The 27,714-nt window shown below is 35.0% G+C and overlaps 3 protein-coding genes across 4 annotated transcripts in view; all 3 read left to right on the top strand.

Moving 5' to 3' along the window:
• The window catches only part of LOC127879975 (protein fem-1 homolog C-like), a 126,960-nt gene that overhangs the window by 83,970 nt on the left and 15,276 nt on the right, over positions 1-27,714 (top strand). The window lies entirely within an intron of this gene.
• LOC127879978 (TCF3 fusion partner homolog) lies at positions 91-12,133 on the top strand. The gene is made up of 6 exons (XM_052427132.1): positions 91-249; positions 6,361-6,431; positions 7,272-7,341; positions 9,510-9,803; positions 10,426-10,509; positions 10,979-12,133. Exons 1-6 carry the CDS (start codon positions 166-168, stop codon positions 11,123-11,125), a joined length of 750 nt encoding a protein of 249 aa, XP_052283092.1. The 5' UTR covers positions 91-165; the 3' UTR covers positions 11,126-12,133.
• LOC127879979 (uncharacterized) lies at positions 17,577-26,824 on the top strand. The gene is made up of 6 exons (XM_052427133.1): positions 17,577-18,346; positions 20,285-20,370; positions 20,665-20,740; positions 24,879-24,969; positions 25,647-25,726; positions 26,247-26,824. Exons 1-6 carry the CDS (start codon positions 18,295-18,297, stop codon positions 26,483-26,485), a joined length of 624 nt encoding a protein of 207 aa, XP_052283093.1. The 5' UTR covers positions 17,577-18,294; the 3' UTR covers positions 26,486-26,824.

Raw genomic sequence — 27,714 nt, 5'->3', positions numbered from 1 at the left:
GATTTCAGTAAATAGATATTTGATGATTAAAAACCCAATCATTACACATTCCAAAATCGCTTTTTACTTAATATTACATATGAGCAATTTTTGTAGCTGCTGTTTAACATTTTAATCCGGTTTTACCATGGGTCATCATTTTGTAAAAACAGTTCGGCAATAAACATGTCCGAAGACCCGGAATATAAAGAAAATACTTTGATGAAAAAGTATTTGGCATTACGAAACAAATGTGAACAAATTCAACAGGTTGTATGTCATTAAATGTTTTATTGAAAGTTCATGGAAGATGAAAGAGGGTTAAAAGAAAAATGTAATAACAAGTGAACATATTCGGACTCAATTATATTTCGGATATTATAACTATTATTCCAACTTGTTGACGCTCTCAAATATTAAGCTACTTTTTATATTGGTAATATTTGGAGCGTACAACGGGGGAAAGACCAAAACAATGGTGGAAAGTTTTTCTTCTTTGTCTGTATTGTTGCGCAAGTATTTTGTGTGCAACATTCAAGCCCCGATATCAGACATTTAATATCAACGGATTGCAATAATATTTACATACCTGTGTAGATAATTCATTTTTCGAGAAAATTCCGCAAGAATTATGTTATGACACTTTGAATTTTGCGCGCCTGAGCAATTTAAATCCAACCACTATTCAAATTTTCAATATCTCTCGATTCGCTCGCTGTGTAGATATTTATCGATAAAGGAGCCTCAATGTAAACCATGTGGTTTAAATGTGAAGAATATATGGCGGAAAACACAGTTTGCGTTCGTTTGTTGTGGTGCAGAGCGTTATATAGTAAAGCGATGTTATTATACTTTTCTGGATTAATTGAGCATTGTTTTTATCTAAAGTGACAATGAAAAATTTGCAAGTTCTGAAGTAAATGAAATCTTTTATTTTTATACGATACATAAATAATAGAGATACAGATAGTACAGTATACCTTCCTATGTAATGTAGAATGTAAGTACATATAACAACACAGACAGAGGTGTGAAAAAGACATGCATAAAAAGTTACTGTAGCTAAGAAGAGTGAATAGAAACTGTACCATATCTGTTTTGAACATATGCTTATTAAATCGACAAAGATGAGCATACTAGATCTACTTAGTAACTTAGGTAAAAGCAGTGTTAAAAGCTCATGTTAAATAAAATTATGCGCACACGTTACACCTTAATGCCTTCTTCTGATTGGTTCATACAGGGCTTTTTTGACCCAATTCTATAGCCGAAATTCAGCTATATTCCTTATCGCAAAAAGTATACTTTTTTCTCAAAATTTGCTAACAAATTCCCAATTTGGAAAAAAATCACATATGACAACAGCTGTTTTGCTTTTGAACAAAGCGTTGTCCGATCCAGTCTCGTATGGGTTTTAGACTATAACTTGATTTGGATAACCTCGGCATTATTCTTGCGCATGATATGCTCCGTGTTGTTCAGGCACTTATATTTGCGATGAAATTCAAGCGTTTTGTGATTTGGCAGCATGGAAAACAAATATGTCGTGCAATTGGAAATATTACGTGAAAAGGATTCTTAAGCAAAACCCTGGCAGCAAAACGAAAACTGTTGATTCTGTTAAGCAAGCATCATTAAATAAACAAACTAGGTCAAGAAATACATACAAGTCTTCCCATTGAAACTCCTTCCACTGTTAACGATAGTTATTTAATAACAAGTGACTCTTTTGCATCGTCATCATTGATTTCCGAAAGCCAAGTGCTGACTGATATTCAACATGTTGAAAGCAGTAATTTTTCAGAAGAAAATGAAGTGCCTCCTAATAAAATGGTGCCTGATGTGTCTGAAGACTTTGTGTGAGCTTATTATGTGGAAAACTGTTGATAAAGGTGGTGTTTGTGATTAAAGATGCTGAACTCATCAATGCTGAACTCATCAATGTAGTTTTAAATCCCAATTTATTTTCCCAATTTTTTGAAAATGCCGATAAAATTCCCTATTTCAAAGCCATGGGGTATCTTCCCAAAAAGCTGAAGAAATATTTAAGCCCTGGTTCATATTTACTGTAAATCTGTTTCATACAAATGTAACATGGCGAGAGATTTGTGATTAAATTGCGATTTAAGCAGAAGTTTAACTGAAAAATTTATGCGTTTCTAACTTCAATTCGACGATATTTGAGGTAAAAATGGACTTCTAAACTAAAACATCATGAGTTGGTAATGTTATTTTGCAATTTTTTGCAAATTGATGAAAATTTAAACTTTCTGGTTTCCTTCACATAATTGGTCCTTCGCCGATAAGATGTTCCAAAGAATTTAGCCCATATGAAAAGTATCTCTAAATTCTTTGCGCGTCTTATAAATAAGACTATTATAACTACAGCCTCACCAGACTCATACTCATTGTAAACTATTGTGGTTGGTAGTTATACCTCTTCCATGCTCGTGTGTCATCTGTCATCAACATTTTGCTCTACATGACATCCTCAACTGCTAGAAGGATTTTAACAAAACTTCATAGGAATGATTTCTACAAATAATTTCCATTGGTTACCCTATTTCAAACCTGTTCAAATCTTTTCTAAACTTTATACATCAAAGTAACCAGGCCTGTAATAATTGTTAAAAGTGGAAACTTAATTATCTGAAACTACAACACTCAGATGATTAATATTCGGTACATGCTAATTGCTGTACATTCTACATGTAGTTGCCAATAGCGGAAATTTTTAACCAGGTTTTCCGAAGGAAAAAACTGGTTATTAGATTGGCGAATGCGGGCGGGCTGGCTGGCTGGCTGGCTGGCTGGCGGGCAGGCGGGCGGAACAAGCTTGTCCGGGCCATAACTATGTCGTTCATTGTCAGATTTTAAAATCATTTGGCACATTTGTTCACCATCATTGGACAGTGTGTCGCGCGAAATAATTACGTTGATATCTCCAAGGTCAAGGTCACACTTTGAGTTCAAAGGTCAAAAATGGCCATAAATGAGCTTGTCCTGGCCATAACTATGTCTTTCATTGTGAGATTTTAAAATCATTTGGCACATTTGTTCACCATCATGGGACGGTGTGTCACACGAAAGAATCACGTCAATATCTCCAATGTCAAGGTCGCCACGACTAAAAATAATTTTTTTTAAAAAACAAACTTACAAAGGGTGTTAATTTTGTTTGTTCATTTCAAAAGTTCAGTTTGAGTTTTCTCCCTTTATCAGATTTTTTTTTCACAATGAAAACCTGGTTTTGTGACAATTTTGTCCCTTGTTCTATTTTGGAATAAAATACGGGTTGATTATTGCTATTCTTCATACCACTCTTTTATTTTAAAACACATGTCATTGTGTCAATCTGTAATCCAAGCTTTGAAACAAATTCATTGGCCATACAGTAATTCATCAACATGCTTTGTATCCCTTAAATGCTTGAATGGCAGAATCAGCGACTTTGTGTAAATGGCTCAACTAAATTATTTTTCCTCAACCGATTTCAGTAATAAGTAAAGCTGGCACACACTGAAATAAGTTTTTCTATCTTTTTTTTTATATAACAGTCATTTAGTGAATTGATAGAAAGCGTGAATACAACTTTTTGGGTGTGACATCATTTTGTTTTCATGTATATCTGAATCAATCTAAAATTGATTGGTAGGCTAAGAAAATCACATAATTATGAAGAAACATGACTGTGTTGCAAAACGATATTTGGTACACAATTTATGGATGAATTAATCTTCGCTTAATCACACTACATTACCCAATTTAAAAAAAAACATATACAATCTATGCACCCTGCAAAATATCAGGTCCTTAGCGCCACCTCAGAAGTAGAATTGGCTCATTTATTAATGCATCGCCAAAATGACGCCTGTGATTAACGGCCGTGAAAATAGCATCCAGTCAGAAGTTCAGTTCAAAATCATGACACGGGGATTAAAATTGGCTCTAGGTGACTAGACTAGTAGTGTTGGTACATGTAATATTGTATGTAGAATGATGTAGAATTGATATATTCAAAATAAATGAGAAATGTTTAGATAGACTTTCAAAGCAAAAAACATAACTTCACTTGAGTGAAGCTTGAAGTATTGTAGCAGTATCTTTCATAGGATGCATATCAAAAGTCTTGTTGTAACATACTGAATATTGTAATTGATATTGACAATTATGTAAAAAACATGTTTGAATGTGAGTTAAATAGGAAATTAAGACAAGATCTGCATGAAATTTGTTGCACCTCATATGAATGAAAGCTGGTCAGTTTGTGTATTTTCTGGTTGCAGTACATTTATTTGTCAAAGCTGATATTTTGCATATTCTATGCTTTTTTTTTTTAGCTCACCTGAGCTTTTGTGATCGCCTTTTGTCCGTCGTGCGTCGTCCGTTGTGTGTTGTGCGGCGTCAACATTTTCCTTGTTAACTCTCTAGAGGCCACATTTATTGTCCAATCTTCATGAAATTTGATCAGAAGATTGGTCTCAATGATATCTTTGATGAGTTCGAAAATAGGTATGTTTGCTTGAAAAACATGGCTGCCAAGGGGCGGGGCATTTTTCCTTATATGGCTATAGTAAAATCTTGTTAACACTCTAGAGACCACATTTATTGTCCAATCTTCATGAAACTTGGTCAGAAGATTTATCCCCATAATACCTTAGACGAGTTCGAAAATGATGCTGGTCGGTTGAAAAACATGGCCGCCAGGGGGCGGGGCATTTTTCCTTATACATGTATGGCTATAGTTAAACCTTGTTAACACTCTAGAGGCCACATTTATTTTCCGATCTTCATGAAACTTGCTCAGATGATTTGTCTCAATGATATCTTGGATGAGTTCAAAAATGGTAAACTTTTCTTGAAAAACATGGCTGACGAGGGGCGGGGCATTTTTCCTTATATGGCTATATACATGTATGGCTATAGTAAAAATCTTGTTAACACTCTAGAGGCCACATTTATTGTCCGATCTTCATGAAACTTGGTCAGAAGATTCATTCCAATGATATCTTGGAAGAGTTCGAAAATGATGTCGGTTGGTTGAAAAACATGGGGGCGGGGCATTTTTCCTTATATGGCTATCGTAAAACCTTGTTAACACTATAGAGGCCACATTTATTTTCTGATCTTCATGAAACTTGGTCAGAAGATTTGTCCCAATGATATCTTGGATGAGTTTGAAAATGGTAACCTTTGCTTGAAAAACATGGATGCCAAGGGGTGGGGCATTTTTCCTTATATGGCCATTTATGGCTATAGTAAAATCTCCTTAACACTCTAGAGACCACATTTATTGTCCAATCTTCATGAAACTTGGTGAGAAGATTCATCATAATTATATCTTGGATGAGTTAAAAAATGATGCCCTTTGGTTGAAAAACATGGCCGCCAGGGGGCGGGGCATTTTTCCTTAAAGTAAAACCTTGTTAACACTCTAGAGCCTAGAGGCCACATTTATTTTCCGATCTTCATGAAACTGTTAGAAGATTTGTCCCAATGATATCTTGGATGAGTTCGAGTTTTGGTTGCTTTAAAAACATGGCCACCAGGGGGCGGGGCATTTTTCCTTATATGGCTATATATGGCTTTTGTAAAACCTTGTTTACACTCTAGAGGCCACATTTATTGTCCAATCTTCATGAAATATGTTCCAGGGTTGGCATATTGACCGGTCAATTGAGTATTGACCGGGCCAGTGGTCAATACCCGGTTAAAACCGGTCAATACTGGTCATAATTGGTCAATACTGGTCGATTGAAAATTTTAGCATTTAAACATCACAAAGGAAGACTTTAAGCTATTCTATGTTAAATCAATCATTAATCTGTAACTGATAAACATTTTTTTGAGTTATTTATTGTAAAAAAAATCTCTAAAGCTGTAAAAAATTACTTCTTTATTATTTATGTGAACGACCTCAAATACATAAGGACTAAAGCAATATCTTTATATCAGTGTAACCCTGATATGTTCAGAAGATTTGTCTCATTGATATCATGGACAAGATTGAAAATGGTTCCAGTTGCTTGAAAAACATGGCCACCAGGGGGCGGGGCATTTTTCCTTGTATGTCTTCATGAATCTTCATGAAACTTTGTAAGAATATTTGTTTAAATGATATCTTGGATGTGTATGAAAATGGTTCTGGTCTGTTGAAGAACGTGGCTGCCAGGGTGTTCACTAGTCATGAAAATTGGTAAGAACACTTGTTCTAATGACATCTAGGGCTTCAAAGAAAAGGTCAGTTCCTTTGAATCTCAGGTTAGCGACTTTGGGCCTTTCAGGCCCTCTTGTTTTTAAATTGCACTAATACGCACTTATACACAATTGACTCAAATATACAACGAAGAAACAAAATAATGTGGTATTTTTGTATTTTAGGGCAACGAAAGACTTGTGAATCGACTACAGCATGTGAGAAAATTGATAAAGCGGTACAACAGACAGAAAAGGTTAGATTTACCGTAATTAAATGCTTAGTTACAAAACCAAAGGCTATAAAACGCATAAAAGGATCAAGAAAAACATGTGCTTTACAGGAACCTTTAATTTCTAATATGATATCTGTTTAGCTCTTCAGCTCAGCCAAATGGAAATGCAAAGAGGGCTTTTTTTTCCTGATTTTGTGAAGCGGCACTGGCCTGATCACGTTGTGAAAAAATGAGTCACAAACTTTTCAAAATCGTGAAAAAATCAGTCATAAACTTCTAAAAATTGTGAAAAAATGAGTCGTGAACTTGTTAAAATGATGAAATTAAGTTGGTTAAGAATGAGTTAAGTAAAAGCATATTTAATACTTGCATCGTATTAAAATGTCTTTAAATAATGCATTTAAATCCTATTTTAATTGTCTTGACACTTGCTTTCAACAAATACATGTAACCACATACATTTAGATCAACAATATTCTGACTGTTAAACTCTATCTAAATCCATAGAAAAGCCTATCGCCTGTCAATATCTTGTCTTGCTTATGTATAATATTAAATCATATTGTAATTTTGAATTGTGAAATTTCCATGTTTGACAGTTTTAAGCCAAAAAAGTCTGATTTTCACAGTTAAAAATGACCGTTTTTGTCAAGTATTGTGGCCTTGCTAGATTTATGAAATGTCCATGTCGAAATTGTGAAATGGCCGTCCACGGCAATTCTCTAAGAAGGAAAAAAAGCCCTGGTAAATACATCAAGATGTAGTGTGGAAAGTTAAGCCTTATATCCTTAAGTTTATGTAAGCTTAAAAGTATTTTTGAATTTTCTATATGACTGGTCACAAATCATTGTCTCATTCCAGGTTTCTGCAGGCAAGGCTGGACAATTATAAGGACAATTACCGAGATGCCCAGGTCCCTGTCATGTGGGAGGTGAGGTGCATTGGTTGCTGCCAATATTTGAGCCGCTCTCTGTAAAAAGGGGGTTTAATGCATGTGCGTAGTGTTATCCCAGATTAGCCTGTGCATTCCACACAGGCTTATCAGGGACGACACTTTCCGCCTTAAAGTGTGCAGACTGCACAGGCTAATCTGGAACGACACTGTATGCACATGCATTAAACCCCTTTTTTTCACAGAGCATATATACTCCGAAAACAATCATTTCAGTTGTCTTACCTACTTTACACTTGGCATAGGTGGTGGCAGCCCAAAATTTTGTTTGCAGCAATAATTTGTCCACCATGGATGGATTTTCAAACAACTTAGCAGAAGTTATGAATATGAGACGTGTGACTACAAGAATCGGGTCTAAAGTTCGGTCTAATCTCTTGGTAACACAGGTCAAATATTATTTCATCCTTGATCTTTAAAAGTTCATCAGAAGCATAACATTTTACAGTATGGATAGATGTTCAAATTAGATGTCATAAATTGTTAGGAATCGTTGCAGGAATTGTTTTACACATGGACATGGCTTACTCTGCCATTCGCCAAATTAGCCAATGGCTACAATCAATGAAGTTAGGTTACAAAAAACTCCATGTTGCTAAAATCTTTTCTACATTTATCACCCATAAAATATCCAAAATAATAAGAATTAAGACATAAAAAGGTAAATTTGGCTGCAGAAAATTTTGAGCCAGAGGAAGCGCTGATGAACCATGACCTAGGTCACAATTCAATGTCATCACGAGAAAAATATAAGAAACAAGCAAATTCGTTGAATATTTATCCCCCGCCATAATACTTTTGGACACAAGATATGGCTCCGGACACTCAAAAAAAGCATTTTTTTCAAAATACAAAGGGCCAAAACTCCGTTATTATTAGATGGTGTATAATGCCATTTGGCGTGCATCATCCTCTTATCCATATATATATACTCATACCAAGTTTCAATGAAATCCGCCAAAGCACTTCCAAGATATGGCTCCGGACACAAAAGTGCCGGCTGGACGGACGGAATGACGGACGGAGGGACAACGCCAAAACAATATCCTTCCGCCTATGGGGGGGATAATAAGCCTCTCTCTTGAAAAATGGGACTTAATGCATGTGCATAAAGCGTCGTCTCAGATTAGCCTGTGCAGTTCCGACAGGCTATCAGAGATGATCATGACACTTCCTATTTAATTAAATTTTTCATTCAAAGAAAGTCTCTTCTAAACGAATATCTAGTATAGGCAGGGAATGTTTCACTGATGAGCCTGTGGGAGACTGCACAGGCTAATCTGGAATGACAATTTGCACACGTTCATAAAGCCCCATTTTTCTAGAGCAATTCTCAAAACTATGAAGACTATGTCTGAGTCTGACCAATCTTTAGCTCAGAACAGACTACATGTATGTTGATGGTCGTTTGTCTGCTACAATCGCACCCTTGTAGAAAATAGTTCATTTGTTGTGATCTTAAAACAAAACACTGAAAATAACAGTTTTCCACACCTTTATGTATCTGGACTGTTATCTAAAATTGTTTAATGTACTTTTTTTGTCCACGTCTATATGGTTTTTAATATTAATTGATTTTATCATAATAAAAATGGTTTCACCAAACAAAACGTAAAACTCCCAAGGCATTGCTTCATTGTTTAATGTATTAATTAAATTTAATCATATGCTTTAAGTGTTATGTGTACATGTATATTCTAGAATAGTGTTTATTTAGTATTGCTTCAATCAGATGGGAATAATATTTCTTGTTTACAATTTCTTTATTGCAGTGTTTGATATAAAGGCTTATGTAGTCTTGAGCCTTGTTTTGGGAAAACTTGGCCTACCTGGTTATGAATGTGCGTTCAGTTTCAACCCAGATTATACTGTGAAGTTTGCACAGGCCAATCAGGGACGACACACTTGTTTGTCTCTTAAAGGGAATTCAGTTTAGGCCCAAAGTGTCATCCCTGACTGCACAGGCTAATCTTAGACAACACTACCTACATGCATGATGCCCAGTTTTTCCAGAACGAGGCTAAATTTATTAACTCTTTCAGTGCTGGAACTGAATTTTGAAGGCCTTTGCAAACAATTTGGATCCAGATTTAGCAGACGACAAATTTCCCAGCATGCAAAGGGTTAAAATATTTGTTACTTTTCAGGAGGATCACATGTTTAATCTGCTCAAGCCTCAGCCAAGTGCTACCCCAGTGCAAGAATCTCCTGGTACACCATTACCAGCCAAACCCAAGGCTGTCAGGAAAGTAAAGACCTCTCAGAAGCCTTCAGAAACTGCATCTGCCAATCAGAGTACACCTGCACAGTCACATGGTCTTATGACATCACCATCCCGCCATCCCATTGGTCGAGAAATAGAATCCTCCTTTCAACCTTCTAATGCTTTTATGATGTTTTGTGACCAGTATCGACAATCGATTCAGAACGACTACATTCGGGTAGGTATTATTAAACAAAATTCAAAACTGTTAGCGTTTACCAATTCTTTAGGACAATATTTATTTTGCCATCAAATTATGCATATTTGGACTTCTGAATTTAAAGGACATTTATGAAGATAATGGAATTGAAAGTTAATCAGATTTATACAGACTGCACAGGCGTATATTTAATGACATGTTACGCCCATGAAAGCCAAAGGCTGATTTGAAACGCTCTTGAGTCTGTTTCCTGGGACTAGAACCAGTACTTGGTGTCTATGGGGGAGTTCTAAAGAACTTTCCACAGTGGGGATCAAACTCCTGACCACCCGGGTTCTAGGCTGACACCATATCCACTACCCCACAGAAACCTTATTCGTTTAATGGTTTCCCACTTGGAGTCAAAGTGAAAATGGCTATGTGCAAACAGCACAAAACCAGACCAGCCTGCGAGTAACTTGCAGTCTGTTTAGGTTTTATGCTGTTTGCTGCTCATTAGTATATAATTGTTGGAAATGAAGCCTTGAAAACTTGAATCTAGTAAGAAAGTTCTTTAACTAAATTTCATTTTCTAAGGGACTATCTAAGTGGTTAGGGGTTAAGCCTGTTTGTTTAAGAGCAAAGCTTATATACATTTTAGGAAAAAAAGACAGTGATCAGCCAACAGGAATTGGCAAAAAGATTGTCTCAGAAATGGAATTCCCTGGCAGCAGAAGACAAACAGGTTATTTGTTTAACTTAATAAAAAGTATGAACTGGAATTGTAATTTTTTCCACATGTTTTAAATGTTAATATTTTCTGTTTTCCATAGGTTTCTCATGAATTTTTTTTAATGTTATATACGTGTATTGCTTCACACTTTCTTTGTAACCTTTAATAATGCTCACATCATTTTGTCAGATGTAAATGTTCAATTTTAAAATCTCACAGTTGTAAATACTAATTTTGATGTACAATAAATGTGTGTCAAATAGAACTGTACGTTCTTCACAAGGCAAATATATCATTGGTTTTGTGATTGTTTGATCAAAGCATTTTTCAATAACAAAAGATTCCTTATTCACTCTTCAACAATTATAATTCGTGAACTCACGTGAGTGCTTAAGGGCCATAATTGCAATCTTGTCATTTGATCTTTTGCTTCCTTTTCCACTCTAAGTTGTCTACTCTATATGTGTTACTGTATCTGCAGATCTACTTTGACATGGTGGAGATAGGTCGGCGAGGCCGTGGTTTTGACGTTTCCACTGACAGCACTGACCAGGAGCAGCTGGACATCATCACCATGGAGACGGACACAGCGGTCAGCTCGCTTCTTGCATCCCCTGGCAACATGTGACCCAGATCTATCCCGTGACTGAAGGTTGGCAGTTGTATGGTGAAGAAGGATTTTATGGACAGCATGTTCAGCCATTTTACAAAGCCAGTACTTTATTGATTTATGCGGGGTGTGAGGTCCATCTATTGACCAGCAGTGGGAAGTTGTGTGGTCAAGCAAAATTTAAGTTTCTTTCAGGGAAAACTGGACTTAATGCATATGTGTATGTGGTTGTGCCAGAAACAATACTTCCGGCTTTAATGGGTTTTTTTGTTTAAAAGAATTTTCTTGAAAATCTAGGTAGGTGGAAGTAGGTGGTAGTGTGTTCACTTATTAGTCTGTGCAGACAACACTGGCTTATCTTCAACGAGACTTAATTCACATGAATTTAGTCCAGTTTTCCCAGAATACATCTAATCTGGTAACAATTTATTGAATAGTCCATCTACAAAGCCAGTGATTCATTGGTGTAAACTGTGTGCAAGATCCATCGCTTGAGCGTCACTGGCAGTGGTCAATTGAGTGGTCAAGCTAGATTTAGTGGATGGGGTATTCAGTTAAACTAGCCACTTCATTTAGCCAGTACCTTATTGATGTAAAAACAGTACTCTTTGAGTAGAATCATTCACTCCCCACTGGGTTTCAGTTACTGGTAAAGCAAGATTTAATGGGAAGTGCACTGCATATATGTCTTCAACCTTATAACCAGTTGACACTTAGGGCTCATTTTTACCACTGAAATATAAGGCACAAAGCATCAACCCACTCCTGAGTTGACAAATATAGACTCGAAAATTCAAGAAGTGCCTGGACTTGGTAACATTTGTAGCTTCACTGGCAAATTCCCAGCCAGCTTATGATGTTGCTTTATCTGTTGTGTTAATATTATCTTTTCTTTATTAAAACAACATCTCTAAACAGTATGGACATGTTGTCGAAAAAAACAACATGTTATGGTTCCTTGCACAATAAATCAAAATCATAAGCAACTTGTTAGAAAAGTGTTTCAATAAATGAAGATGCTTTGAAGATTTCTTTGTCAATTGTTTTGGCCACATGAAAACAACATGCTTATGTTGACCTTGAGTGATCACCTATTGTCCGTCTTTTCTCATCAACATTTACTTGTGACACTCAAGATGCTACATTTATATTGCCCAAGCTTGATGAAACTTCACAACATTTGCTCATCATGTTCATTGATATATTTGCAATTTTGTAAACTGAGCCTCGTCAACAACAAGGTAAGGCGATCAAATTAAAGAAAACGTTTCTAAGCTATGAAGAAGTCATACTTTTTTCCAAATCTTCATGAAACATGTGTAGAACATTTCTTGTAATGATATTTTTAGCAAAGTTTTAAAAAAGTCTGAAACCCATGGCGGCCAGACAGAAGGGCAGTTTTCATAGTGAATCCTTGAACTCTATAGAAGTCACATTTTTAGTTCACCTGATTGCAACTTGCTCATGTTGAGCTTTTGTACTGATACTTGGCGTCGTTTGTTGTGCAATGTGTGTCGTGAATCGTCATTTTCTGTGAACACCCTAGAGGCCACATTTGTTGTTAAAGGGGCCTTTTCAAGTTTTGGTAAATTGACAAAATAAAGCAAAAATGTTTCAGATTTGTACATTTTCGTTGTTATTATGAGGAAAAAGTTATACTGAACATTAATCATGCTCTAAAATATCCATTATGTGCATCTTTTGACGATTTAAAAGCGTGACAAGTGGTCTAAGCGTTAGACTTTTACTCCAGGGGTTAGTTGTTGTGCCCAGATGAGGATAACTTTTTTCTTCAATGATATTCTTTTTTTCTGGAGGTTTTTAGATCCAATGTTTACATTTATCAATATAAAACATTTAATGACAAACTTCAATACATGCCAAAATCTGTAAAAAGGTCCCTTTAATCGTAATAAACTTTTCAAAAAATTTGTAAAAATGATATCTTGACCGAGTTTAACATGTTGAAAATCGTTTTCAATGGAACGGAAGCATTTTGGAACTCAGCCATGCTGTTATTAGAACAAAGATTGTTGGTAAGTTTTATGCAGATTAGACAAACAAGAAGGCCAAAGGTTCAATGTCGCTCTCCCGGGAACCTACTTAACTAAACACATCTAGGCAGCTTTTATTATGTATGCGTAATAAATGTTCTTCTGACCTGGCTTTTTACCTTTTACATGCAATTGTTTTTTAACGCAGATAAGATATTATAAGAACACGTGTTTTGATAATGTTTAATGCTTATTTGGCGAAAACATTTTATGTTTTAGTGCTCACACGGTTTTCACTATAGGCGTGTAAGAAAAACATCCCCACCCACTTGTCGGCATGTTTTAAAATACACCGGATTCATTTTAAAACCCGGCCGAGATATCATCGGGAAATATGTTCTGAGCAAGTTACATAGAGATTGGACAAGCAATGTGACGTCTATTGTTCAAAGGGTTGAACTATAGTCATCAAGAGCACTATGATGGCATGACGGAAGGATTCTGATACGTTTGTGACAACGCACCCAAGCGCGGTGGCAGTAAAACAGCAATTCTGCAACAATAACTGACAGAACATTGAAACGTTTAATAACACATAGTTCCTTATTATTTGAAAGTTTTGACCGAATGACTCATTATTTATCGGTTCTTGTTTTTTATTTATTTAAAGGGAACAAACAGTCCGTAAATCAAAATATGATTTTACTAAGAGCGATTTTGTTCTAAATAGATTTTTGATTTGAGCAAGTTGCATACATTACATCGTAAGAAAGGAACGTTAACAGATTGCTCGAGTTTAAGGTGAATAGTTAACTTGGCGACATGGTAAATTGACCGTGAGGTACAACCTTGCGCGTTACGTACGACAGGTTTAAGCAAGTATGCCCCGGTTAATTGTTCTATAATTGTAAAAAACCAATTGTTTATGTCATTGACATTGTTCAGTGTCGTATACCAATTCAAACGGACGGTAGAATTCGATGATAGTCCCTATCGCTCTATTTATCGATACACCAGACCCATAATAGATATTGAAACGATCTTAAACTCGCCATAGCGGTTCGGAATGGTACAGCATAAATGGATTGACTTTACCACAACATAGATGGCGCTTTATATTTTTAATCAAGTCAAGCTTTTAAAATGATTACTCAAGTCTTCTGGTAATATTAAATAAGTGTGTTGTTGAATATATATGAAAAAAATGGGCTTCCCTCCTGTGCTTAATATCAGTTCCATCGAACTCTTTTGTGTGCTCATTGATTCTTATAGGCCTCATTGTTTGATGGAATAATTTCAAGTTCTCCGTATGTTTTAATCGTTAAATCGTTGAAACACTGCTCGCTTGAGAATTCTTTGCGGAGAAATTTAGCTCCATAATTCATCGCACTAAAGTAAACTCGTCCAAGTGGAAATCGAAGCATTTAGTCAGGGACCTATATTTGTTTGTATAAGTCCCAGATTTAGTTCGAAGCCATTAGAGATTACAAAGCGTTAAGACCATATAAATGTTTTATTACATTTGCTTTGATATTTGCTATTTGTTAATACGCTTCATCCGTCCGTACTAGAAATAAGTCTCAGAGGCCGGAGAAAAAGCTTGCAGAAGCCGTTACGTTGGAGGTTACTTTCTACTAAGTTTCAGAAAACTCAACAAACCGAATTGAAAATGAAGTACAAACAGATGTACTTAATGGCTTTATGATTAGTAAGTACTAGCATGGTTGTAATAACATTTGTAATAAAAGACTGTAACCTACCGCAATTTCATAGTAAAATGAAGACTAAGATGGTGATTTATAAAGGCTATGATCATTTGTTGCATGTCCGTGAAAAATGTTTGTTTAAGGGACCTTTTCACAGATTTTGACATGTATTGACGTTTGTCATTAAATGCTTTATATTGATAAATGTAAACATTGGATCTTAAAAGCTCCAGTAAAAAAAGAATAAAATTAAAGCAAGGTAAACGAGATGTGTTTGTGAAACACTATGTCCCCCCCCCCATATATTTGACCTTTGACATTGAAGGATGGCCATGACCTTTCACCACTCAAAATGTGCAGCTCCATGAGATACACATGCATGCCATATATGAAGTTGCTATCTTCAATATTGCAAAAGTTATAGACTGTGGAACATAAAAAGTAACCCTCAACTGGACTAGAAGCACGGGCCCCGCGAGTTTAAGTCTAAGGCTTAGACCACTCTGCCATCCGTGCTCATACAGTGACAGGTGTATTTTATACTTCATATTAGCAATCCTCGTAGTGTCACAAAGTATAAAGACAACAACGGAACTCTACAAATTATTCAATCGTTTCGCGTTGCAATTTTCATGTTTAAATCGTCAAAAGATTAATATAATGGATATTTTACAGCATGGTTAAAGGTTCACCATTTCAGATTCTTCACAAATATCATAACTACAACGAAAATTTGCGAATCTGATACATTTTTTTAATTTTGCCAATTTACCAAAACGTGAAAAGATCCCTAATATTCGTTATTTTTATACCTTAGTCTTAGAATTGGTTAGCGAATACGGGCTCTGATAACTGCTCATGCTTACTTAAGGATTCTGTTTTCTAACAAACAACATGTCTATTTTTTTTTTTAATGCCTTCACTCAAAATTGTGATCTAACGCCCTTGAGTATGCACATAAAACCAAGCCAAAACGATGAAGCAGATGCAAAATTCTGTGATTTAATCAGTTGAGAAATAGTTGTGGTTGAATGCTCTTAGTCTTATATCTCTTTGTGTACAAAACGAATTACAACATAACAATTAATGCGCTAAAAACTTAAATTGAAGTCTTTGCATATGTCTGCACATTCTTAATGTTTTTTTTTATAAGTTGCTTATACATAAACTAGCGTCTCTGAGTGTATTTTTATTACAACAATATTAATTACCAAAATATATTTCTTCGTTCGGATAGTTGATAATTTCATAATCAATTGAAAAGTGCGTGGCTCTTGAAGTCTCTGATAAAAATCATCCTTAAGGTTAATTGACTTAAATAATGAATTTGTTAAAAGGATTCATACTTTGTCTAGGGAAATTGCGGACAGCTCATGGTTACGGTTAGGAGACACAGTTCAGAGCGCTGATTTGCTAATACTAATATCGATTGGAATTTGATTTGAAGCTGTCGTTATGAGACTTGTAGGTAAAACAACACACATTTTATTTCCAATTTAAGTTTAGCACTGTTTCAGGTCTAATAAAAGACATTTATATGCAAAAAGAAGCAACTGGAGTTATATACGTAACGAATACCATAGAACTTAAATATTACGAGGTCGAGTGGAAAGAGATCATAATATAACGGTTATTGCATTTCTAACGTTTGTGGATCGAATGTTTTCAAAAACTATGTTTTTACTCGCTTTTACGTTATTCCGTATCGAGATTGGAGAGGCTATAAGGCCACAATTAAAATATTGTTGGTTTGCCCTTTACCGACCCTAAATTTTACAGGTGGGTAGGTAGGTAGGAAAATTATTTTATTTTATTTGAGAAATTATATTTTTAATACACTAATAGTCTATGAATATTTAAAACACTTTTATTAAAGCACTGTTGCAGTGAACAAAGCCCTTTGTAGCTTAACATTATCTTGTTTGCTGTTTCTTGCATATATTAATATCAAATGCATGCTTGTGTGTTATTACATCAAATATTTGTTCATTATATGATTTTAATTGCTCAAATGCATTTGTAATTATTTAACAGCCAGACAGCTTTTATTTTTAACTTAAACCTTTCCCTTAAATTGGGCTTAATTAGCATGCAACAAGCATTGAAGGAGTGTAGAAAGACAGCCCAAAGCCTTTAATGGAAAAATTCAGACGTGGCGAAAGACCATCACATTTTACAGGCCAGACTTGCCTACCAGGAGAAACAATTCACAGGCCTGTTGAAGTTTTTACAGGCCTCAATTTTAAGTGTTTGACCGGTTAGTGCATAGTCTCAGCATGGAAACGTAAATTCATAAAAGGGCAAACTGAACATTATTATAAAGCATTATTTCTTCTTGAATGCTCTGAGCTTTTATGAGTACACACGTACAGCTCAGAGGGTCAATAGCTGGGAGTTGTATTATTGCAACTTACATAAGCATGAAAACTTGATTTGGGGAAATAAATTAAGGGTGTTAGTTTCAGTTTGTGGATATACTAACGCTTTAAACATATATACTTGAGTGTTGTCGATGTATTTATCTAAGAGACATTAATAAATTAAATAAGTTTACCTTTACATTTCCATTTCACTAACATGCCATTACAGTAAACTGTTCAGTGTGGCAAACATAATAAAACAGAATATGCACATGAATCTGATTAAACACAGATCCACTTGCATATAAATCAAATCATGTTTGTCTTTTATTTTGCATTTTCGACAAAAAAATCCTGTAACTGTTAGATGTACTTTTTTTTGCGAGTAGACTGCATTCCAATTTTCAAACACTTCATCACTTGTTCTATGACATTCAGTTCATTCATTTGCAAAAAAAAGAGAGTTTTATTTGTATCTAAAACCTATGCTCCATCGTAGAATGACACGCTCTTTTCATTAATCGATACTAATTATATGATGTCCGTCGTAAATTCGATAGTTATTTGTTCTCGCTGAGCATCGTTATTTCTTTTAATTGTCCGCCATCTTGGATCACGTTAACAACATGTGTACAACGAACGTAAACTCGTATATGTCCGACTACTTTCGCGAACCAATGGTTAAGTATGATGTCGTTCGGCCATTTTCACGGAACACCGCCGATCGCGATGCTGGTTATAGACGCTTGCATTACTGTCTATTCTGGGTCGTATGAAATTCCAACCATCGGAGCGACCTAGATCGGTCAGGGGCGATAATAATAGACAGGGATATAAATACGCGCATGAATAAATATTGCTTTCGGCTCTTTTATCATCGTCGAAAAAAACGAAAATAAAAAAATACGTTTTCAGAAATCGCAATAAAATTTTTTGAGTCGGGGGGTAAAAAGTGGGTCGGTCGGTAAAGGGCAAACAAACTCAATTTTAATTTAGGCCTAATGGTTGGTCGTTTCGGCAGTTGTCTGGCGATGTCGCTGGATAAAGACCAGCACATGTACATGTTCGAGTTTGGTTCCACGCTGCAGTCATGTATGGAGCTGTGTGCTAGGAGGTCATGGTGTTAAATGGTCGGTTACCGCCGGCTGATTCCCGGCTGTGATCTGTATACGAAAACAGGTACATGTTAATATTCTGACATTTTTTATTTATTGCTGAAGTATAATACTCTTAGATAAACTTGCATTTTATTACAAATGAAGGTATATTTCTCGCTATGTCGATTTAGCTGTAATAAGAGTTTTAAAGATGATTTTATTTCGAAGAAAAATCTTCCTCTGCCCTGTAGCCCAAGACTTTTGCATTTGAGCCACATAATAAGGCGTTGATATCATTATGTTGATATTGCATTAAACGTTTTTTCCAATTAGTCAGCAGCAAATTGTTCAGTTGTTCGACGAATTTTTTACCCCCAAAAATTCAGAGAAATATCGATCCGAAATGTTTGCTCAGTACCGACAATCTAGTTTCCTATTTTTTGCATTAAAACCATTCGCGCTTCACTTTAAAGTCTGTACTATTGACCGCACTGCGAAATAAATGTACACAAATATATTCCGGGCAAAAGCCGCTGTTATGTGTACATTTATGACATTTCTGTAGACAATTCCTATGCAACTTGAATTTTGCCACGCGTCATCTATTTTTGCGAATATGCTAACAAGGTTTCTTTTATACCTTATGATAAAATGTGACATTTCTGCAGTGAAATAATAGCAGTGAAAATAAACAAATGGTTATTTTCACCGGTGAAAATAACACATTTTCGTTACTACTTTTTCTATTTTTAGATTATCATATCAAGATTATCAAATTTTTTATGGTCTCTAGTGAATTAAAATCGGAATTCCACCGAATTCAACAAATTTTCTCTTTATTTTTTGCTTTTTTCACCCACGAGAGAAAGGGTAACTTTTGAGCGAAAGGGAAAAAGCTGTTAATTATTTTCTTGAAAAATGGGCATGAAAGAAACAGAAAATTTGTTCATGTCAGTGTAAGAACGCCACTCGTGAAAATATATTTTCTATGATCACTCGTTAAATAACAAACGATCTTACACTGACATGAACAAATGTCCTCTATATCTCCAGTGAGTCGAGTTTATGTGTTTCGTCACAGAAATTACGTCACACGAGATGCGTTATCACATTGAATGAAAAGAAGTACGGAAAGCTTGTTCGGTAATATATCTTAGTGAAGTAACAAAAATATGACAAGTAATATAAAAGACTACACACGACAGAGCCTGGTCGGATGTTTATAATCGGCCCTGGCCGCATTACGGATTTCGGGCAAAATGCCATCGGGCTCTTATTTTGTCAACGGGTCGATTATAGACGTCTGGCCTAGCTCTGCCGTGCGTTATTAAAGTAACATATAGGGGATATTTGTTCATGTCAGTGTAAGATCGTTTGCTATTTCACGAGTGAAATAACAAACGATCGTACACTGACATGAACACATTTTGTGTTGTTTTTATGCCCCTTTTTCAAGAAAATAATTAACAGCTGTTTCCCTTTCGTTCAAAAGTTACCCTTCCTCCCGTGGCGTGCCTTAATACATTTCAATACACAAAATAACGTCATTATACCAGCGAAGTTCTCCGGTTAAACTCTTCTGATATGTAAATAAACGGTGAAAAAGCATAAAATAACAAGAACATGTGTTGGATTCGATGGAATGTCGTTTTTAATTCACTCGTGATCATAAAAAATATATATAAATCTTGAAGTAAATCTTGATATGATAATCCAAAAATATATAAAGTAGTTCCGAAAATGTGTTATTTTCACCGGTGAAAAAAACAATTTGTTTATTTTAACTGCTGTTATTTCAATGCAGGAAGGTCATATTATTTTTCATAAGGTATAACAAAAACGTGTTATAGCAACATTTTACTACGTAACGTATACATTCTGAAAGGCGGGGCATTTAATATAACGCTAGGCCCAAATAGTGATTAATTTTTTTCGTATCTTACGATCAAACAGGCTGAAACCGTAAGCATTTTACACTACCTTGACTAAAAACTTATATCAACCTTTATCAACATTACAGATTTGGAAATCGCAGATACAGAAACAGAACAGAAGAATGATTGCATTTACATTAAGAAGCGTGACTTTCAAGATGGTTTGTCAAATGTATGTTTATAACTTAGTAATAACATGCATTTTGGTATTATAACGTACTTATTAAGAGTTGTTTGCGTGCAGTCTAAACGTCTTATAATATTTACGTTAGCAAAAACTTACAATGTTTACATTAAACAATTGTAATTCTTATTACATTTATGAACCAAATAAATGTATTACCATTTTATTACCAAAAATTTCATTTACAAAAACTGGCTCATTCTTTGTTGAATTACCATAAACAAATAATAGAAGACTACTGTTATTTGTTAATACATCATTCTTTAATCTTAAATTTCACAGCTCGCAGGTCGATGTAACTGTTCAGGTTATGGAGTTTGCTACATTGAAGAAGGAAATGTGACTTGCAAGGGTGAAGGTAATCTTACTTAACGTTTGAAGTAGTTGAAGTTAAATATTGTTTAATTCGAATCAGCGCCATTTGTAACACCAACGTCACATCACCACAAAACATTTACCACCCCTGGAAACTACTTATTTAACATCAGTACTACACTCGTCAAAGAAAAACATTAAAGTCACAATGACATTAAGGTAGATAACGTTATATGAATATATATTGTTAGGCCGACCATTCAATTCAAGATTTTAACATGTAGAAAGATAATCAATTAATTGCTAATTTTTATCACCGCTTGTTTCATGTAAAGATTATAGTGTATGTGAAAGTTAAAATATTGCCCTCGATACTGAGGAAAAATGATTTGATTGTTCACAAAAACGTGCTAACGATTCGTCACAAAAACGTGCTAACGATTTGTCACAAAAACGTGCTAAATATTTGTTTGATTACCTACTTCTGATTTTAAATGAAACATGTTTATTATAATAAAATAACAATAATTATTATAAATATATATAGTTGAGCTATCCTATTCACCCCGGCGTCGGCGTTCCCGTTGGACAATGTTAAAGTTTGCGTACCACCTCAAATATTTTCAATGTCCCTTGACATATTGCTTTTATATTTTGCAAGCTTCTTTACCAAAATGAACCCAACCTATAAACAAGAGCAATCAACTGTATCAATCATCTTGTACGGATTATGGCCCTTTTTTCACTTAAAATATGCATATTTTTTATAAATCTTTGTTAAAGTTTGCGTACCACCTCAAATATTTTCTATATCCCTTGACATATTGCTTTCATATTTTGCATACTTCTTTACCAGCATGACCCCAATCTATAAAAAAGAGCAGACAACTGTATCGAGTATTTTGTAAGGATTATGGCCCTTTTTTCACTTAGAAAATTGAAAATTTGGTTAAGTTTTGTGTTTAGCTCCACTTTATTCCTAAAGTATCAAAGCCATTGCTTTCATACTTGCAACACTTACTAACTATAATACAGGGACTGTGCAGGCAAAGTTATGTTACTCTGACTGGCATTTTGACAGAATTATGTCTCCTTTTATACTTAGATTATTGAACATTTGGTTAAGATTTGTGTGTTGGTCCATTTTACTCCTAAAGTATCATAACTATAATTGCTTTCAGACTCGCTAAATACCATAAGGGGGACTGTATAGGAAAAGTTGCATAACTCTTGTTGGCATTTTAACGGAATTATGGCCCTTTTTTGACTTTGAATATTTTATTAATTTTTGTGTTTAGATCCACTTTACTTCTACAGTATCAAAGCTATTGCTTTCAAACTTCGAATATTTTCTCATTATCATGAGGGTACTGTACCTGGCAAGTTGAATTTGACCTTGACCTTTGAATGACCTTGACTCTCAAGGTCAAATTAATAAATATTGCTTAAATTGCCATAATTTCTTTATTTATGATCAGATTTGATTCATACTTCGACAAAAACAACACTTACCTGACACACCACAATGGACTCCACCCAAACCATCCACCATACCAACCCCAGAATCCCCCCCTCCACCAAAAAAACACATTTTTTTCCCATTTTTTTCTTATTTTTGAAAGATAATAGCGTTTGTGTTGCTAGCGTTTTTTTACAGGGTAGTGTAGCTGGTCCTTCGCCCAACCCTCCTTCTTTTTCAGGACTGATTGGGACCGTCATAGGTGAGGTTATTAAATAGGCTTGACGTTTGAAAAACAAACATTTTGGGATTGTGTACACATTTCTCATATTTACATTTTGTCCAATTTTGTGACGATTTAGTTTTCACAACATAAAGCTTACAATTTGAAAAGAAAATTTAAAGAACGGGAAAACGTGTTTATTTTGGAAAGGGGATATCCCGTAAATTGCTGAAACACAAATTACTGAAATTAGCCTTAAAATACTACAGTTTGGTCGCTTCCGTCAATATGGACATTCAGTCGTTTAGGATTGTCAGACATCCCTGAAAGTTTATCAAGATTTTTGTAAGAATCTGGTTTCTATAGGAGTTATATTCGGAGCGTTTTATAAAAGCTTCATAGACCTACTTGTTGTCTAGCATAAATAACCTTTTGAACTGAGACCAAAAACCGATGAGGCCACAATTAAAATATTGTTGGTTTGCCCTTTACCGACCCTAAATTTTACAGGTGGGTAGGTAGGTAGGAAAATTATTTTATTTTATTTGAGAAATTATATTTTTTATACACTAATAGTCTATAAATATTTAAAACACTGTTATTAAAGCACTGTTGCAGTGTACGAAGCCCTATGTAGCTTAACATTATCTTGTTTGCTGTTTCTTGCATATATTAATATCAAATGCATGTTTGTGTGTTATTACATTAAATATTTGTTCATTATAAGATGTTAATTGATCAAATGCATTTGTAATTATTTAACAGCCAGACAGCTTTTATTTTTAACTTAAACCTTTCCCTTAAATTGCGCTTAATTAGCATGCAACAAGCGTTGAAGGAGTGTAGAAAGACAGCCCAAAGCCTTTAATGGAAAAATTCAGACATGGCGAAAGACCGTCACATTTTACAGGCCAGACTTGCCTACCAGGAGAAACAATTCACAGGCCAGTTGAAATTTTTACAGGCCTCAATTTTAAGTGTTTGACCGGTTAGTGCATAGTCTCGTCATGGCAAAGTAAATTCATAAAAGGGCAAACTGAACATTATTATAAAGCATTATTTCTTCTTGAATGCTCTGAGCTTTTATGAGAACAAACGTACAGCTCAGAGGGTCAATAGCTGAAAGTTGTATTATTGCAACTAACATAAGCATGAAAACTTGATTTTGGGAAATAAATTAAGGGTGTTAGATTCAGTTTGTGGATATATTAACGCTTTAAACATATATACTTAAGCATGAAAACTTGATTTTGGGAAATAAATTAAGGGTGTTAGATTCAGTTTGTGGATATATTAACGCTTTAAACATATATACTTGAGTGTTGTCGATGTATTTAGCTAAGAGACATTAATATTTTAAATAAGTTTACCTTTACATATCCATTTCACTAACATGCCATTACAGTAAACTGTTTAGTGTGGCAAACATAATAAAGCAGAATATGCACATGAATCTGATTAAACACAGATCCACTTGCATATAAATCAAATCATGTTTGTCTTTTATTTTGCATTTTCGAACAATAATCCTGTAACTGTTTGATGTATTTTTCCTTGCGAGTAGACTGCATTCCAATTTTCAAACACTTGTTCTGTGACATTCAGTTCATACATTTCCAAAAAAAGAGTTTTATTTGTATCTAAAACGTATGCTCCATCGTAGAATGACACGCTCTTTTCATTAATCCATACTATTTATATGATGTCCGTCGTAAATTCGATAGTCATTTGTCCTCGCTGAGCATCGTTATTTCTTTTCATTGTCCGCCGTATTAGAGTTAGATCATGTTAACAGCATGTGTACAACGAACGTAAACTCGTATATGTCCGACTACTTTCGCGAACCAATAGTTAAGTATGATGTCGTTCGGTCATTTTCACGGAACACCGCCGATCGCGATGCTGGTTATAGACGCTTGCATTACTGCCTATATTGTGGCGTATGAAATTCCAACCATCGGAGTGACCTAGATCGGTCAGGGGCGATAATAATAGACAGGGATATAAATACGCGCACGAATAAATATTGCTGTCGGCTCTTTTATGATCGTCGAAAAAAAACGAAAATAAAAAAAATACGTTTTCAGAAATCGCAATAAAAATTTTTGGGTCGGGGGGTAAAAAGTGGGTCGGTCGGTAAAGGGCAAACAAACTCAATTTTAATTTAGGCCTGAGGGTCTTAGCGGTACAAACGCTTATAGTTCAGTAATGTCAGATATCCCGAACTCAATTGAACAATCTACTTCATGATTCACAAGCATCTCAATATACCCAAGAATGGCGGACAACAAAACGCATCAGATCAACACCGGCCCTTCTGAACGAAGCTCAAATATAAACAGCGTTATTAGCATGTAATAGTATTTGTAAAGTAGGTAGTAAGTTGTGTTTGGCACTGAGAGCTATTTTGAACGTAATATTTCGAGAAAATACATTTTACTGATGTATCAATCTGAACGAATGAGTTCCGGTTTGTTTTTAAAATGCTATATTTTTTAGAATGCGCACCGTACATTATGATACAACATGGCCAACTTCTGGGAAACATGAACAGGCATTTGAACAGACGACAACTCAAATGCAACACAGGGTAATTTGTCTGATCTATTCATGTATTGATTTGAGCTGTAATTAATTTAAAGAAATGTCTCGAATATTCTTACGTAAGAGGAAAACTTTAAGGAAATTTATCTCTTTATTCGATACACATTATAATGAAAATTAATGCATTAAATTAATAAACACTGTTATATTGTTGTTGATTTAAAGCGTTACTTTGTGATTAAGTCTTTGAAGTTATGTAAATGTGTCCCTAGCCCTATAAAAAGCAACAGCTAATGCGCAACCACTGCTTTAAAATAATATTGTGAAATCTAACATCTTTCTTGAGAATCGAACATTTAACGTGGTGCAGGTCAATGGCAATCTACTTAGATTTGACGCAAAAAAACCTATGCTGTAATTTAGCATCATTTCAAATGCTCCATCTTTTCTCATGAAGCTGGACGTGCAGACACGTCTATGTTGAATTGCATATGCCTCTTTCTTAAACGCATTACGAAGATGTTCACGTACATGCAATTGTGTCGCAAGCATTCACTAATCTGCCATTTCAATATCACCGATTGAGCAAAAAGTATGTTTTCACATTGTAATTAAAGACCATACGACCATGAAAACTCTTTTGTATTAAAACAATTATTTTAGAGCTACAGTTTCTGTTTAAATGTATTTTTTCTGGAGCTAAACCATTCTATTTGCATAAAGGTACGTTGCCAAGGATGACGTGACTATTATGCAATGCCTCAACGGAGAGTGGGTTCCAGATGTTGAATGCCAAGCGGAAAGTAAGTACTAGTCATTTTAGGCGCACTTAGGGAAAACAAAGTTGTTTGTTTCCAATATCAACTCAAAACAATTGCCAAACCTTTTTCACTGAATTCACAAATAACAAAACAATCAATGACAGAACTCTTCCGAATCTCTGATTTACATTAATTTCTTGTATTAAAAAGTAAGTGTAGCAAAAAATGATCGTAAACTCGATCACAAAAAAGTTAAGGGTCACGACCAAACAGGTGGGTCAGTCGTGTAAATGGAACCAAACAACTTTTGTTTAGGTCTCGTGCATACTGCATACGTCTGATAACATCAGCTTTTTGGTACGTTACTTTTTAAATAATTCAAATACATGTTGAGCATCAGTATGTTTGTATAATTTAAAACGCATTTGAAACTTGAAGGAGCTCGACTGTCTTGAATACACAACATATAACTTTAGTTGCACAGAAAACACTAATCTACCGTTGAAGGGATTCTGCTTTGTTATTTCTGAAATGAGCTTCGTTTTATGTTTCCACGCATCAGTCGATATCAAGATTCCAGAGGGGAAGGAAGAGAAAATATCGTGCACGACGGGAAAGATCAAAATCATTGCTGGTTTCTATGGACTAGGGCCATGCAGTCATCTGTCTGCTTTTCAGAAAATCCAAACGACCTGCGAAGGACATAGCAGTTGCACAGTAGTTAGTAGCAATGATTTTTTTGGGTCGGATCCTTGTCAAGGAATAGCAAAAATCACAGAAGTGAAATACATTTGTGTTTAGGTTTTTGAAATGCTCTACCCGGTACTGCTGCTGCTCAAATACGAAATCGGCATATACATTTATTACTACATGTCTATTAACTGGAAAAAAGACATATGCTTGCGTTTGATGTTTTCAGAATCATGAGTTGTTTATTTGGCTTGATTGATATATGTTGTCTTCTCAATTTGTATGTCACAGTCTTGACAATATATAATTTTGACAAAATTTCGTATGGTTGCAATGTTATGGAATATGAAATTCCGTAGTTGTTATTATTTTCATAAGGCGTGTTCGTCTGAAAATGTTTATTGTTTGATACATGTTGTCTTCTATGAGCACTGTTTGCAATATAATGTATTCGTCATTTATCAGTTGCATTCATTTAATTTAATTTAATTTTGTATTCGATACAAACGCATTTGTTCGTTAACAGAAAATACTATAATTGTAACATAATTATAGATGTACAACAACCTCAAGGTAGACATAATGTAATACAAATTTGTAGTAAATTAAATAAACAAACTATGCAATGAATCATAAACATAATTGTCTCGCGTTCTGAGAAAACTGGACATAATGCTTGTGCGTAAATTGTCATCCCAGTGTAAGCCGAGCGGTATCGATGATGTTGCATTTTATTTATTCAGAACTCAAACGCATTAAAAAGAAGTCAGGATGGTTTCTGTAACTATTTATTTATTAGGGCAGAAGCTTAACGTTTGCCATATAAACAGTACTATGAGTGGTTAATTAAACAACAAGTATGATATTAACTATTTGAACAGCAGTTCAGATTAAATAAAGCGATGAAATCAGTCGTCACTCTTTATAGTTATTCTAAATAGTATTTAATGCAGATGCAAAATGTCAGTTAGAACTAGTCAGAACTATGACGTACAGATGTAGATTAAACGTAGGTAAGTGAGTCGTATATGTTAGTGTTTACCTTTGTTGGCTTTTGACATCTTAAATGGGTTGTTAAGTAATGAGCGACTATTCTGGGTCAAGTCACTACTGACTAGTGAGTTACGACTGACTTCATCATCAACCACAGCTCTATTTATAAGCAGTTGCTGAGGCTGGGCGTTGCTGGCGACCAATCAGAGCCAGACTTTCATGAAAGTATTTAACTATGTAAAACGGTTTAAGCAACATTAACAACATTTGCATTAACAGCATTGCAAGTCTAACAAGAAAGCATTACATCAATAAAAAGCTCAGAAAATATTATGCATAACTATACA

The sequence above is a fragment of the Dreissena polymorpha genome, chromosome 4 (assembly GCF_020536995.1).
Source record: "Dreissena polymorpha isolate Duluth1 chromosome 4, UMN_Dpol_1.0, whole genome shotgun sequence".
NCBI classification, from domain to species: Eukaryota; Metazoa; Mollusca; class Bivalvia; order Myida; family Dreissenidae; genus Dreissena; species Dreissena polymorpha.
Note: the sequence above shows the minus strand (reverse complement) of the source record. Positions and strands in the feature narration are given on the sequence as shown.

What these genes read in the sequence shown, in the direction of transcription:
- LOC127879978 (XM_052427132.1), top strand. Translation starts at nt 166, where the DNA reads ATGTCCGAAGACCCGGAATATAAAGAAAATACTTTGATGAAAAAGTAT. An exon ending in CGGTACAACAGACAGAAAAG is followed by an intron (nt 6,432 to 7,271) that starts GTTAGATTTACC and finishes GTCTCATTCCAG; the next exon opens with GTTTCTGCAGGCAAGGCTGG. An exon ending in AGGTCCCTGTCATGTGGGAG is followed by an intron (nt 7,342 to 9,509) that starts GTGAGGTGCATT and finishes GTTACTTTTCAG; the next exon opens with GAGGATCACATGTTTAATCT.
- LOC127879979 (XM_052427133.1), top strand. Translation starts at nt 18,295, where the DNA reads ATGGTCGGTTACCGCCGGCTGATTCCCGGCTGTGATCTGTATACGAAA. An exon ending in TGTGACTTGCAAGGGTGAAG is followed by an intron (nt 20,741 to 24,878) that starts GTAATCTTACTT and finishes TATATTTTTTAG; the next exon opens with AATGCGCACCGTACATTATG. An exon ending in CAACTCAAATGCAACACAGG is followed by an intron (nt 24,970 to 25,646) that starts GTAATTTGTCTG and finishes ATTTGCATAAAG; the next exon opens with GTACGTTGCCAAGGATGACG.